General features: G+C 39.2%; 1 protein-coding gene and 1 long non-coding RNA gene across 6 annotated transcripts in view; one reads left to right on the forward strand and one right to left on the reverse strand.

Moving 5' to 3' along the window:
• Positions 1-7,612: 7,612 nt before the first annotated feature.
• Positions 7,613-10,033, forward strand: LOC310704038. The gene is made up of 2 exons (XR_014524507.1): positions 7,613-8,388; positions 8,425-10,033. It is a non-coding gene; the product is annotated as an uncharacterized lncRNA (long non-coding RNA).
• A 1,177-nt stretch (positions 10,034-11,210) lies between these two features.
• AKT3 (AKT serine/threonine kinase 3) overlaps positions 11,211-16,144 on the reverse strand; it is a 102,918-nt gene continuing 97,984 nt past the window's right edge. For 3 of the 5 annotated variants that reach the window (XM_083496907.1, XM_083496909.1, XM_083496908.1), the window contains 2 exons: positions 14,020-14,122; positions 11,211-11,444 (listed from right to left, as the gene is read on the reverse strand). In XM_083496907.1, coding sequence (XP_083353033.1) covers positions 11,359-11,444; positions 14,020-14,122 — 189 coding nt within the window. In that variant the 3' untranslated portion in view covers positions 11,211-11,358. Of the gene's footprint in view, positions 11,445-14,019; positions 14,123-16,144 lie in introns of those variants that run through there. The other 2 variants (XR_014524492.1, XR_014524493.1) reach the window with 2 other exon arrangements.

Consider the following 16,144-nt stretch of genomic DNA (forward strand, 5'->3'; position numbering starts at 1 on the left):
CGTCTTTTGAGAAGCGGGTGGCAGGGAGGGGAAAGAGCATTTTTGGCTCATTTCTATGGTATATTGTTTTTATTGCTACTTCTGGTTTGTTTTTGCTGGAAGTTGCCTCATGGCTTGGAGAGGTGATATTTGTTTTAAATAGATATGTCATAAAATACATGTCTTTGTCAACCTTTAAGCAAGGCACACAAGTGTATCTTCCACAGATAACATGTTATTTATTTAGAACATGGGTAGGCAAACCAAGGCCCGGGGGCCAGATCCGGCCCAATCGCCTTCTAAGTCTGGCCTGCGGACAGTCCAGGAATCAGCGTATTTTTACAAGAGTAGAATGTGTCCTTTTATTTAAAATGCATCTCTGAGTTATTTGTGTGGCATAGGAATTTGTTCATTTCTACCCCCCAAAACATAGAGTCTGCCCCCCCCCCCAGGTCTGAGGGGCAGTGGACTGGCCCCCTGCTGAAAAGTTTGCTGACCCTCGATTTAGAAGCTTGTGTCATTTAATAATTTACTAAGCTCCTGAAACATAGCCTTTGTGTATTAGAACTATATTTATTTTATGGTCCATTTGTGATTTCAAAACTTTTTCCAAAAATAAGAACATAAGATGTTTTTCAAAATCAAATTTTATTATGGTTCAGAGACAGGAAACTTTTAAAGGTGCATATATTGATCCCATGACCTCAGCTGCAGGATTTTGCTACAGTAAGACAACCATGTTGCAAAGTTGTTGAGGACTTCAGTAAGCATGAGAGATGGATAGATATCATTTAAACAATACTACTGGGCAAATGAAATACTGGTAGTGATCTTTCTCATGGATTTATAAATGGTCCCACTGCAGTTGGTTTTCCTTTCCCACAAATAACATCAGTCATCCTGGACTGAATAATTTTTCCTGCTAAATATACTTACATGGAAATGTTCTTCACTTTTATACCTCAGGACTCTTTGGTTTAAGACTGTTACCTCCTTAGTGGATGGTTCATAGTATTGTGGGGCCAAAAAGCATAATGGTCACAATCTTTGTTGCTGCCACTCACCTCCAAAGCAGGAGGGTAGGGGTTCAATTTAAAGAATAAGGCATGCGAGTGCCAAGGTGTTAAACCAGCCTGTGGCTTACCTCTCTGCAGTCCAACCAGGGCTGGTATTGATGCTGAAGCTTGTAAATACCTGTCTTGGAAGGTGAGCTTGCCCTGTTTGTAATTCTCTTGTTGCACCACAAAGACATTCTGTAAAAACTGTTAGTTGTCTGGGAGAGTGTTGCCAAGTAGAAAGCGACTCCCTTTTGCTCTTTAAATTAGACCTCCACCTCCCCACTTTGTACGTGCTCGGTACAGACCCGCATTTAAAGAAATGGATCTGCTGCAGTGCATCTAAGTTTGGTCCTTAGAAGGGACCTTGCAAACTTCTGCATCTCTGTGGCATCCAGCAACCAGAGCAAGCCCATGCTGATGTCCCTCCATTCACCTCTTCCTTATCTGATGAATTAATAAGAGAGATTGCTTAAGGAGGAACCACTATTGGCCATGGCTGCTGAATATTGCTATGGCCTTGTCTTTTCTTGCCAGATTTGAGCTGCGCTAGGGAGGTAAAGAAGAAGCTGCAAGACTACTTTCATAGTTTCTCTAGTGTCAGCTGTTTTTCTTCAAAGGTGCTGCAACGGTGATTCTTGGGCAACCTAAGTAGCAGCTTTCTCCTTGCAAGAAGCATGACTAGAAGGCGGCTTCTCCTATAGATGCCTGTAGCAGCTGTCCGAGCCATCAGCATGTTCGCGCACCAAAACTTCTTTCTATATACCTGGTGTTGCATAAACACTTGGTGCAAACAATCTCTTGTCTTGGTTAAGATATCAGAAGAGCTCTTCAAGATCACATACTCCTTTTGCTTCTGGCTTATGTGCTCCTACTTCTCTCCCTCTGTCTGCACTAGATTACGTCTGCACTGATTTCATCACTAATCATAGTTAAATTAGAATTTGAAATCAGCTTCCAAACTTAACATCAAAATCTGGTTTAGGCTAGCAGTAGTTAATTGTTAGCTTAGTGCAGACATGATGCTAAGCAGTCAGCACTAAACAAGGACAGGGGAAGTCAAAAGGAGATGAGGAACAGTATGTGAGTTCATGGAAGAAGGAGAGTAGAGAGTCCGAATCTCTTAAATATATTCAATCTGTACCAAACCGAAGAGGCTGACATAGGAGCATTTATCCAGTGCCAAAGCAGCTAGTTCTGGGTTGCATGTCATTTTTAATAAGCTGTTTTTTTACCCCTAATAAATATTAAAATGAAAGTTATTAATTTCCCCAAGTAATATTTTTATCTCAGATAACTACAGTGGTGCCCCGCAAGACGAATGCCTCGCAAGACGGAAAACCTGCTAGACGAAAGGGTTTTCAGTTTTGGGGGTGCTTCGCAAAACGAATTTCCTATGGGCTTGCTTCACAAGACGACAATGCCTTGCAAGTTCCTGCTGGTTTTTTTCCCTCCCCCCCCCTTTTCTAAGCCGCTAAGCCGCTTATCAGCTGATCCGATCAACAGATAAGCCACTAAAAGCCGCTAATAGCGGTAATCCGCTAATCCGTCAATGGGCTTGCTTCGCAAGACGAAAAAACCGCTAGACGAAGAGAATCACAGAACGGATTCTTTTCGTCTTGCGAGGCACCACTGTAATTGTAAGAATCCTGCAAAGAATATTTATCAGTAGGTGTTATTGATGGACACTAAGCCGTGTTCAGAATCAAAGTCTTTGATCCTCAATGTTTTAAAGATATTTTGGTAACAAACCTAAAGACTGACAACATGTTTGCTTTGAATATTGATTACCAAGGCAATAATTTCATTTCAACCTTATAAATACATAATAAATATTTATTAAATACATGTTTTAAAATGTTTCTTAATGTTATCCACCCTGAGCTTTCAGCAAGCAACAGGGTGGGTTTAAGAAAAACAAGCCAAATAAATAAAGGTGTACATGCTTGACAGAAGTAAACAGAAGACGTGTAAGCTATGTCATTTTACAAAAATAAAAATTAAAAATGGCTAAAGCAAACAGCTATGCAATTATTAGAATTCTCTCGAGTATTAACTCAAAACAAATTCTAGAGCTCAATTTCAATCTACATGTTTAAGAGGACGAGTTCCACACTATTTCTGCCTCCTGTCATCAAAAAGGACTTAATAGAGAACAATATAGAGAGAACACATATAACTAAGGCACAATCCAGACAAAGTTTAAGGTGTGTAGTCCCATTGATTTCAATGGGAAGTTCAGCACATGCATAACCACCTGTCTTCCTCCTGGAACACAACTCTTATCATTCTGCTCCTCTCAACAATTTGTCCCATCTCATCTAATCTCGCTATCTGCCCTCTCATCCTTATCCCCCTCTCTTTTAAACTAACTAGCTTTCTAGCTCTTGTCAATCATCTTTCCAATGACTTGACATTACTTACACATAATGTAGCAGGTATGGAAGTTTCAGCACAAACTCCTCTTTTTCCACTGGTATCAACTAACTTCCTATAAATTCAGTGAACAGTAAAATTGTAGCCTTTGACTCTCTCTCGCTTTCTCTTGGTCTTCTAAAGCATTCTACTGCTAAACTTCCTATTCTTCCATTTTGCCACCCTGCTAGATGTCTGCCTTACATAACCAACTGCATATGCTGCAGTCATTGACTGTTGAGCATGCGGTCAAGTGATGCCGTTTGTTCACCACCATGACATCACAGATCAACCACCTCACATAGATGCCAACTCAAATACAATGCATATCAATGGAGACAATCCACACATTCAGCTTAAGAGTAATAACCCGATGAGATCAATTGATAAACAAGAATGTGTGAGCCAGCCAAAAGGCCTGTTTATGCCTTAGTTACTTTTCACTTTGACTATTGTAGACTCTACTTGTCTTCCCCTCCCCCCATCCTGATTGCTTTCATTCTGACCAAAACTCCGTCAGAATTATCAATGACTAGTTACAGGCAGCCCACCCAACTACATTTCTGGTTCTTCCATTGGCTACCCCTCATCCTTAGGAATGGTTTCTCTTTCTAGCCAGTGCTAGATTGTTTACTTCTTCAGCATCATATATACCAGTTTTACAGTTAATTTCAAATGTGGAGCCATCTTGTAAATGGGACATTCCAACATGGAGCGGTTGTGTGTGTGTGTGTGTGTGTGTGTGTTTGAGGTTGGCGAGTCATTCGTGAACATTAAAATTTTTGTTGCAATCTTTTATTATTAGTTTTTTAATGTTCTTATTTCCATTTCAAGTGGGCTAGTTGATGTTGTAACTATCTAAAACTGAAAGCGATAATGCCAGAGAGACAAAAATACTGTAAAATAGTCAATGAATCAATTCAAAGGGTGGGTGGCATTGAGATATAAGCTACACTACTTTTAAGAGTGGTAACTGTGCATCGCCGGTCAAGTCTGGAATTTTAGTTATTGTGTTGGCTATCAGATAGCGATAGTAAGGCAGCACAAAATGTAGGTTATGCTACAGATGCACAAATCTCAGACAGTTAGAAAAAATATGGATAGTCAACTGTGTGATGGCTAGATTTTGTTAAGATGTTTACATGTTCTACATTACGAGTAGGTGAAGTGCCCGCAACATTATGTAATTCTACTGTAAGACCTCTTGATTCTAAAGGAAAAGTGTAAGAGAAATTTAATTAACCAAATTTAACATAGCAAAATTATTTACTACAGTCTCAATATTTTAATAACTTGGAGGTTTATACATTCTATCACTTATCTGTTTTTACTGTGCCTGTAGAAATATAACCTTTTCCATTAAAATAATTATGTAAATATCAGTAAACTTTGAAATGAATTCTAAAGATCACAAATGATTTCTGGACCTCACAGACCAAACACATGATAGATACCATGTGTATTCTCATATGATATGGAAACACAACAAAATGTTTAGTTTTTACACTTCTGCCTTGTTGGAATCGATGCACTTCTCAAGATGGTTCCACATCTTCAACTAAACTTATAACTGTTTTCTACAATCTTGGAAAAGCAAGCATTGTCAGAATTATCAGTTTTCATACAATAATTTCATTTGTCACCCCACTTATTCTTGTTCTGGTCTTTTATGCTCTCCATAACCTTACTTTCTCATTCTTCTTCAAGTTCCCATCCATAGCCTTTGCCTAGAATCTTTCATTTTGCACTTGCTCTATCCTTTTACACCTTGAATGTTTTCCTAAAATAAACTCTTACAAATTCTTTTTGTCCCTTAATAGCCCTTCTACTTGTTATCGTCCTCCTCATTATGCCTATCTACAAACTTTATAATAAACCATGCATCTTTTTGTGTACTCTTCCAATTCTTTATTATTCCCCCCATATTACCTGGACTGTGGGGTTTTTGGACAGTGAGTATCTTGCGCATCACTAGCACTTGGTGTATGATTTTAGTTATGGAATTTTCAACTGTTTGGAAAGAAAAAACCTCCATAAAGGAAGGCAGCAAGTTATAGTAGGTTTCCAATAAACATAAAAAATTGAAATCAGCTAACAATGCACATAGCATTATCTGTCAATTATCACAGATATGATGAGAATGTACACACATCAGAATAAAATTTTAGAATTGCTTTTAGATGGGCTGCATATTACGATATATACTTTTCTAAAGTATACCACAGCACTCAAGATATCTGCAGTAATTTGCAATTGCAAAGATATTGCTTTTTGAAACCATTTTCATGAAATAAAGTTGCTCTCAAGTCATAGATAAAACTAAAAACTCTTTTGTTGCAACCTTTATACATGTTTGCACCTCAAAAACAAAAGCAACAACAATAAACACATAAGTAGCAGATTGACATAGTGCTTTATTTAAGCTGTCTTTACGAAGGAAAATAATGTGCATCCCTATCATATATGTGTAAAAATACTAAGGATGTACAGTGTACAAAAACGGCTGTTGTTATTTCACATCCTTGTGGGTCATATGCTTAAGGAAATAAACAGTTTAAGTATGACCAACAGTAATACGGTTTCTTGGATTTTTTAGTGTCTGCTTAATGTCCTTAACCATAGGACTAGATCTGTCATGGGTCTAATGAAAGAACTAGCAAGGTCAAGAAATTTCACAAACTCTAAAGCTACAGGGAGGTAATTCAATTACCATTTTTGAGTTTTTATTTAAATAAATACTTTACATTTCATGCTTGCCTGTAATGCACTATACCAGGAGCAAGATAAGGAAATTCTACTGTAGACGGTACAAACAGTAGCAGCAAAGTGTGTACATTGAGGTGTAATATAGAGACCCTGCAGTTAGTAAGGAAAAACCTTACGTTTGTACTCTAGGAAAAAGCACATGGCCTGTGCAAGAACTGCCAGCTTCAAGAAGCAAACAAACAAAAACAATTTGAAAGTTTTATAAAACAATACTGGAATAGAGGCTCTGCGATTAGCAAAGATGTTTTGGAAGAATTGTTAGTGTGGAAAGCAAAGTTTGTGTGCAAAACTGCCAAAACATAAATAGAAATGACCTATTTCCTCAAAGGTAGCTGCAGTACAAGAGGGCACACACGATGTCTTGGAAGCCAGTACAAGCTGGAGTCAACAAGTCTGAAATGTACTATGTTTTTTTCAAACTCCTGTCAAAGTCTAGCCAAACTCAAGAGGAAGCTGTGACGCAGCAGAAGAGAGGTTTCAAGAGTGTATTTTAGCTGCAGCTTTGATTGATTTATGAGTATGAACTGAAGTTTTCTCTCAACCTCCAAAGGGTCATTCCATGTAGGAACATGAACTCAAATATCATTTTTGCTTTCTTTTCCCTCCCCACAGTAAATGTAACTCAAAGGTACAAAGTTCTATATGCAAACAATACAGTAAATGCAGACAGCTGACCTGAAATATCAAGCCACCTTTAATTGTTCTGCTCATCAGGCCAACAACATGGGTTACAGTGGGCTGTAGCCAACCTTGCAAGCAGAAGTTCACTGCTGCCACAGTTCAGTTCTTGCCACATCCCAGCCCAAGGCAGAGGAAAGCTCAATTCAGACTTCCACTTGCACAATGTGAAACACAACGACAATGACCTGACCTGATAGGTGACCCTATTAAAATATTTGTGACACTATTTGGAGCCTTCTTGAGCTGACAAAAATAGTCAGAACAAAACTATTAATTGACATGCCAAAACTTATGCCTTGTATAGTCTAGGAACATATGTAATTCTGTGGGCTAATTTGTAATAAATTACAGAAATGTGACTAGATAGAAATTTCTATGGCATTCTCCTCTGTAGTATTGTGAGGAGGAGGTTTCCCTGCACCTTCTTCACCTCTAGATCCTCCCGTCCATTAATGAGACTGCAGGGAAAACTGGGTCAAGTGAGGAATCCAAAGCATCTTCTTCTTAGTACGTAGTACGTAGTACAGAGGAAGAGTGATGGTGGCACGGACTATGGAACAAGCTGAAGAGACTATTGTTTCCTAGTCTCCAGTTAGTGGCTAGATTTCAGCCTGCTGTTGATCTGTGGATAAACCAAAGTTCTCCATATCATGACCTATGCTGAATTGTGACAGATGCGTACCCACATGACAGCCAAAAGGGTAACTGCAGTGACAGATGCGTACCCACATGACAGCCAAAAGGGTAACTGCAAATCTTCAATGGTTTTCCTAAGCTTGCACGCCACCAAACATTCAGGACAGCAGTCATAGATATGTGTGGCTAAAGTATAATCTTCTGACAAATAAGAAACTATTTGCACCTGTCAAAACCTGTCCCAAACCTTCCATTGCTAGCTACCCCTGCTCTGAAGATGCCAGGAACAGCTGGACTGCTTTTTTGTGGTGCCATAAATGCACTGGAGAAAAGATTATTTGAAGATCAACATTATGATACTTGCCAAACTTCACTTATGGGAGCTTTTATAAACATAAATGGAGAATGAGTACCCCCAAAGGATGCATATATACTTGTGAGCAAATGCATGTAAAGGAATGCCTCTGGAATGGTACAGCACATCTACTTTAGAAGGATGGTCTGATTACATCCATTTATGAAATACAATGGGTGACGCCTAACATAGCGTGAGCAGACTTCCCTTTCCTCCACCATCCCATCCTCCTGAAATCTGCTGTATATGACCTCCCAACCCTCTAAAGCAATTTCAGGGGCTGCAGGAAAGGGTTATCTGATACACCAATGGTATCCATGCTGCTGGCAGATGGCCGCTGTTGGATTGCACCCCGTGTATTCCCTAGCCAATCCTATGACTGAGCTGATCAAATAACCAGCTATCCAGCACCTTAGAAATCGACACAAGGCAAGCTATGGGGCATACAACAAAACAAGTGCAATGCATGCAAAAATCAGTGGCATGTGTCTTGGAAGAGGAGTCCGATGTGGCAATGAAAGCAAATATTTTAATGAGTAAACACTTTTCAGTCTTGTGTCAAGGCTACCTTCAACTGAATTAACCAACATCACTGCTGGTTTACACAAGGAATCCACCTTTGTGTGTGTTACATCTATTTCATATTCCATCTCCAATTCAAGCCAGGCCTGCAAATGGAAACCCTTATTAGAAAGCTACCATTACCTTTCTACCAGCCCACAGAATAAGAGCTTGCTTATGTTCCCAGACCAACAGGCTGCCATTTCTGAAATCAATCAGATATATTACTAAGGCAAATACACTAATTTTTAAATGGTCATTAGAATAAGAATTTGAACCATTTGGACAATTTTGTTGTGTTTTTCAAATTGTGGAAGTGGGACAACATGGAATGACTCCCACACCGCTTAACCTATTGCATGGATTTCAATAGCTTCTATAAATAATATTCTAACACTGAGATATAGCAGCTTGATAATTTTGTTATATCTAAATGAATATTTATATGGATTAGGAAATATTTAAGCCATGGAAAGGCATACTTGTTCCTATCCATCAGGGCGCTTCCATGTGCAGATCCCATGCTTACCTAAGAAAGGGTCCTGCGCAGGGAAGTGATTCCACATCTAACCCCAGGGCTGTGCATGTGGTGCCCCTTACAAGATTAGGCTGGTACAGATCTGACACACAGATAACAAGTGGTGTTAATGCTTTGATAGGGCTGCTCATTTGATTGGAGGCAAAGGTTAAAGAGCTCTTCTCTCCCCTTTTCTGCGCTAAATGGTGAGGAGAACTTCACAACTGACTACACTGTCCATCTGGCCAGCAGAGAAATTCCTGCATATAAGAAACACAGGCTCGGGACCACCATAAATATTATCAAGTGATCACATTTGGTATACACTGGTCATAAAACAAAAGTTCTGTCTAGCCACTGAGTCATTCTGATTGTTTGTTACTACTTCGGTGTCACAACCTCTAACACCAAGTGTAGACGTAGTTATATTCTGCACGCCATCCACTCAAGAGGTGTCCATTAATCATGACCTACTGTGGTGCAAAGATACAATAAAATCTACTTTGCTTATGGAAAGTATGTGTTTGTCTTAGCTGCCTTCATAAGATGCCTCCGTGCCTCTTGATAGCCCCGGCATGTCCCACTGCCTGCAGTGGTTATCATTCCAGGATATTGAAATTCTCAGCATCAAGAGGCTAAGACGTCTGCATGTAAATATTATTTTCTTCTCAGAAGTCATGTACACATTCATACACAGCAATCGTAATACTAAGCTAAATCACAGTTTGTTACAGGAGTTGAAAACATAATGAAGCCAAGATACTTTGATGATAACCCCATGGAGTGGCATTCGGTGATGTCATTACCACTGGCATGCAATGTTATTACATTTAGTGGCTCATTTGGAAAATCCCAACTCCCAGCCCCAAAGGCTGTATTAGAGATTGCCTTCCCTCAACAGGTTTACATCTTAAAAGAACAAAATAATGGATTCAAATATCCTAGTCAATAAATATGATGAGAAAGGTAATTCAGTACACGGACAATGTTATGTCCGTTGTGGCCAGAAATCAAACATCACTTTTAAATGGCTGTTCCCGTCAATCTAATATATTGTTTGAAACATTATAGCATAGGGGTGTTGGTTGTAATCATTGTGGACTTCGTATCACTGAAAGGTTCAAGTGACTATCAGACTCCTATACCACATGGAGTAGAGAGTGCATGGCGCTGGGGTTTTCTCTTGACAATAATGAAATGTTTCCACTACAGAAACCTGATTCAAAGTACAGGGTACACTTTCAGAGTCTTGTTAACATCTTCACATGGGAGAAAAAAGTGCATTATTTTGTTCAGCTTGTACAGTCCTTCCATACTTTACAAAATAAATTTTAAGCCTCTTCTAGGATATAGCAGCATTTGCAAACATGATACATACAATCGTCACTAAAAATAAATACTATTGAAGTGTAACAAAAATAATTCCGTTAAAACACCTGAAGAAAAATGCTAATTCACAAACTCAAAAGTAAAAACATGTAAGGCAAACTCCTGTTTACCTTAGTGTACAAATTTTGGTGAAAAGCGATGTTGTTATGCCTGTCTACATTCTTCAGCCTCCAAAGGTGATGTATATCGACAAAGAAAAAGAAAAGTATGAGAGATGCAAATCATAAGACCTTTAAACAACTTCAGTTGCTGCTTTTATGTCTTAAATTCTTGCATTTTAAAAGTTCAATTCTCCATAATTGCACGTGAATCTGGAAGTCTAAGTGGAGGCTAGGTGATCCCAGCCTTTTGCTTCTTGTGTAGTATCCAACAGTAATTAAAAAATAATATATATATATATTTATATATATATATATTTATATATATTAACAATTATAAGTCCTTCTCCGGAATGTTTTCATCCAGATGTTAATGGCAAGTCTGATTCAAGTGATGATATGCCTACCAAAAGCTTTTCATATATACACCACCACCTTCTACAATTCCTTGTTCTGTCCAGCTCAAAGAGATGTAAGAAATCATCACAAACCATCGTATTTTTTTCTAGAATTTGATTTGTCTTCTAGAAGTGAGGAATACGTCTCAGATCAACGTGTCTTTTAGCCTTTGCTCTGAGAAGACAAGAGAATGATAACCAGCTGTGCACAAAATGCACCATTGAGAATTTGTCATCTAACACCACAACATTTTTGGATTGCTTCTTACTGTTACTTTCATGCTGAGACAGTGGACAGCAGTAACAGCAGGGGACCTTAGACCCATATAAAATGTCATGCAGATAAATCAAAGAGGCTGATTGGTCAGGAAGGGAACTTGTTCAATTTGGAATGATCTCTGAAAGTGCTCTGCTATCCTAAATAATAGCAAGTACTGGTGGTGATGTCAGGAATCATTTTCAGTGATAAATCTAATATGACCGTGAAGCAGCAGAACAAAACAACAAGCTATTCCCGTCCACTTGCAGAATAAGAAAACTGGGGGAAATGTGGTCGTCTTTCGTTGTCCATGCAGTCCATACCATCTTCATCATCTGTGGAAGGGAAGTTTAAAGGTAGTCTCAGAAAAATGCTTTTCTCATACAGTTAGTTTTTAAAAATAGTGTTTTACTTTGATATAAGGTATTTTGCATATATTGAAATATAGCCATATATTGTAAGGGGGGGAACCCACTGTATTAATGGAGCTGTGTGTGCTGAACAGGGTCTTAGTACTGGAACCTACAAGAAGATTTGTGTCCTCTGGTTTAACAAATACAGAAACAATACAAGGAAACACTTTGCAGATTTCAAGTTTCTTTTTTCAAAGAATTTTTGTACCATTCATTCTAATAGCCGTTTGAGTTTTCCCATACTTGTGCTTATGTAGCTAAAAGCATAACAAACACCCAGGCACAAAAGAGAGTACAAAAACATCTTCTGGGAAGGGAACATAAGAAGGGGAACCTACAAAAACCCCAGCAGAGCGACTGGGGTGGGGTGGGGACTCAAAACTGGGAGACAGAACGGTGACTGGAGAAGATAAAGAGATTTTTAAAAAGTAAAGAAAGGACCATCTCACTTTCTGAGTAAGTCACTTCCTTGTTCACTCTAAAAAGCTATTTTAAAATGTCCCAAGGGATGCGAGAGCTGCCCACAGAAATCTACTGAGAAAACTCAAGATTTCTCTGTTGAAGGCTAGTGTTTCAACCCCGCTCCTACCCTCCAACAAACCCAACACACAGCAGCAAATGCTTACAGTGGTGCCTCGCAAGACGAAATTACCGTATTTTTCGCTCTATAACACGCACCCAACCATAACACGCACATAGTTTTTAGAGGAGGAAAATCCGTAGGCATGCCACCCGTAGGCATTCCCTCCATAACACGCACAGACATTTCCCCTTACTTTTTAGGAGGAAAAAAATGAGTGTTGTGGTGCAAAAAATACCGTAATTCGTTCCGCGAGTTTTTTCGTCTAGCGGATTTTTCTTCTTGCGAAGCACAGTGTCGGAAAAGTTTTGGAAAAGCTTCAAAAATCACCAAAAACCTCAAAAAAGGCTACCACACCGCGTTCTATGAGTTGCTCCTTGAAGTCAAGTCGCAACTGTATTAATGGTGTTAAGAGAAAGAAAACGAACTTGCAAGACGTTTTCGTCTTGCGAAGCAAGCCCATAGGGAAATTCGTCTTGCGAAGCAGCTCAAAAACCTCAAAACCCTTTCGTCTAGCGAGTTTTTCGTCTTGCGAGGCATTCGTCTTGCGGGGCGCCACTGTAGTTCTTATTCAATGTGTTGTTGTTTTTTAAAAAAAGCCTGCTGATACAAATTCCAAAGCGGTTTACTCTTCATATTGCAAGCTAGAAGTCGCTGCAGCTGGGAGACAGCTACTTATGACATCTCTGCAGTGTAATTCACTACAGGGCAGGCTTTCACAACACTGAAGGGGGATCAGAATCCTACTGCAGGCTGGGCTGAAGTTGGGAGAAAACAACAACCCTGCAGTGCTATCCACTCTTTTTATCTCAATGTTGTAGGTTGGGCTGCGAGAGTAGGACACAACAATGCCATCATATAGCTCACTCTTATAGCAAGTTGGAGGACTGCGCTGAGAGAAAAAGTACCGTAGCTACAGCTATAGAATTTCTTGTTAATATTGCAGGTCGGAAGTGGGGTTCAGGTTGGATACCCAGTCAAAAATTCCCCATGCCTCTCAAGTTGCACCAAAGGTCAATCCAGTTAAATTTCTCCCAGGCCAAGTCAAGCAAACCAATTTTCCAGAAGCCTCGTGTTCCCCATGCACACTGGTTGTGCTTTTAAATATTCAAAAAGTAAACAAATATACATATTGCACATGACGTGAGACAAAGTGACGCTTGTCTTAAATTATAGCTTTTGCTTCTTTCAAGCCCCTCAGCCGCAGGTTCAGGTTACATGCACAGACTCACAACAGGGATACGCTCCCAACATTTTGGGATGCCACTGAAATTCATAAAACAATTGACAGGAAAACTTAAAGAGAATATATTCTATTAAAGTTTCTGAAATATCCTATAATAAAGGTAAAGGCTATTTAAGCAAATGTTTTTTAATTAGACCTTTAAGCAGAATAAACTAAAGCATTATGTTTAACATACAACACAAATGTTGAGAGGTCCTATCAGTATAGTTCTGTAACATGCTAATAAAACAATGCCAAATGAATAACATGTATCAAACAGTTACTCATGTTAAATACGCTGTAGCACTGCTCATTCCATGGATATTTCTGAGAGTTTCCTCATTCATTTTTATTAGAGTTGGGATAGGAACCCAAGAAAAAAGTTTGAGGAGACAGAAAGTGACCTCAGGCTCTATCATGGAGTGCCAGTGTGTCCTTAATCCTGAAGTGTGCATTCTTCCGTTACAAGAACATCATTTAGGAGAGACGCTGCAACCACACACCTGAAGGATGTGATGCTGTTTCTTTGCTGGCAGAAAATGGGTACGTACTTTTGTAAGCCAAAAAAACTTTAATAAAAATACATTTTAAAAAAAGAAAATGGGTACGGTATGTAAATTTCGTTTTTCATAAAAAATTCTCTAAATCCACAGAGTCCCTTAAAATGCTATAAACATTTCTGAGATACTTACATTTTTCAGGTGGTGTTATTGTAATAGTCTGAGCAGTAAACTCTTCATCAAAATATCTTGTGTCTGTCTCAGACGTCACTTGAGGTTTAAAAGGAGGGACAAGCTGAAAGAACAGGGAAGAAAAAATGCATTAAGGAATACGAACACAATAAAGCTAAAAACAGGAGTATATAAAAGAGTACATGAAGCTCTTCTGGCCCAGTAGCTAGAACAAAGAGCTGGTACAACAATGATTCTGGATTGAAAGTCTACCTAAAAACCAGTTTGTGGCAAGCCATTAGGCCACAGTTTTTGCTATTCTAGGTCTTGAAACTGCAAAATGAAAAAGCTGCTGGTCTGCTTCATGTTTATTTTCCTTGTGGTTGTATATGGATATTTGACTATTTTGTTGCTCACTGTCCTGATCAGAGCTGCTTCAAAGTTGGAGCATCCTCTTCCTACTCTGACAATGTCTATGAGCCACCAGTTCAGTTTCCCAACCTGCCCTGGAGTTTCTGACATAGTATCACTCCAGGGCACGTCGGGAAAGTGGCAGCCCACAGACCCAGCTCGCTGGCACAAGGGACAGCACCCATCTTGTGAGAAGAAGAGAGCAAGGAAGCCAGGTGAAGGCAACATCAGGACCTGCTCCAATCAAACTGTCTCCTTCCCAGTTCTACAATAATAGACGCAATCTGCCTTGTGAGAAGGAAGAAGGGCAGGAAGTTCCTCAGTTAATTCTTATGATATAGTGTCAACACACATTCACAGAGACATTTCATTTTTTGCCTTCTGGACAACAGGAATGTGTGGCTGCTGCGAGTATCTCCATGGGGGAACAGAAGATTGTCTGCAAAATATGGCAGCACTCATGAACACATGTTTAAATGACTAAGTGATTTAATGCTGTTAAATTAACTTTTTAGGACTTGGATATTGCTAGAATTCAGATGTTATGTCAAAATAATATACAATGTGTTGAAGCATTTTCATAGGGCGGGATTCAACAAATGAGTCATGTCAGTGGAAGCCATATGCAAGGACTTCTGCTTGTGCAATGGGGCTTTCCCCCTTCTTCTCCCCCTGCACGCCCCCCTTAATTGGCTCGGGGGAGGGGTATTGGGAGAACATGGGGGGAGGAGAGGGGGATCATTTCGTTGGGCAAGCCAAAATCCTCACCCTGGTTGAACTCTTGCCTTAGCGCAATGTTGAATTCTTCCCATAGTAATATTGCTCCAATTAGTTGATTTGTAATTTATATCCATGATAAACATGCAACTATAAAGGCCAATACCACTTCTGATACCACAAAGAATTTCATTCAATGCAGAGGGAAAGTAAAATGTTACTCTACATCACCACAACCAAGTTTTTGAAACAAAAAACTGAACTATTCAATTGTATGTTAAAGAAAATAAGAATACTATGCATATTTGTACTATAGTCTTATTCCAAATACTAACAGAATTCTACAGTTACGCACAATTATTTACATTATATATTATTTACACTAATATATCTATTAATGCTGTTCCACGCACACAATGGATTTTGATCCACTAACTTAAAAGAGGAAAGCAAGCTATCCCCGCCCCCCGCCACAGCAGCCCCATACCCTCCCTGAAAATTGGTTCCAGGGTTTTGGGGGGCCCTCCTGAGCAGTGTGGAAAGTGGCATGGGTAGGTGCAGAGACGGGGGAAATCACCTCCACGCCCTCTTACATTAGCTGAATTTCATACACTGTACCTTGTATGTTGCATCATTCATTACTACTAGTGGCAGCATTTTAAGACATGTCTGAAGTGCCCACTACAAGGTATCCCCCCCCCCCATGCTGCTCCTGTTGCATTTTACAAGCAAGAACTTTGTAATAAAAAGCAATGGATAGGTAGCTCAACCTATGACTCAAACAAACATGTTTAATCGCATCTTGAATAACAACTCACTGCATTTGCAAAAAAAGTTTATTATTATCAGAATATAAAATTCCTAGTTACACCCGTGTGATCACTGTATAACAACAACATTCAGTGTGTTTCAATTAACTGGGTAAAACTATAATATTTTAAACATTTTAGTGGCAAACAATCTGCTTTTGACTTTCACTGTGTTTTGGTATGAATACAACACTTAGCAGTACCAGCAT

This window comes from Podarcis liolepis (assembly GCF_965112155.1).
Source record: "Podarcis liolepis genome assembly, chromosome: 3".
Taxonomy (NCBI): domain Eukaryota; kingdom Metazoa; phylum Chordata; class Lepidosauria; order Squamata; family Lacertidae; genus Podarcis; species Podarcis liolepis.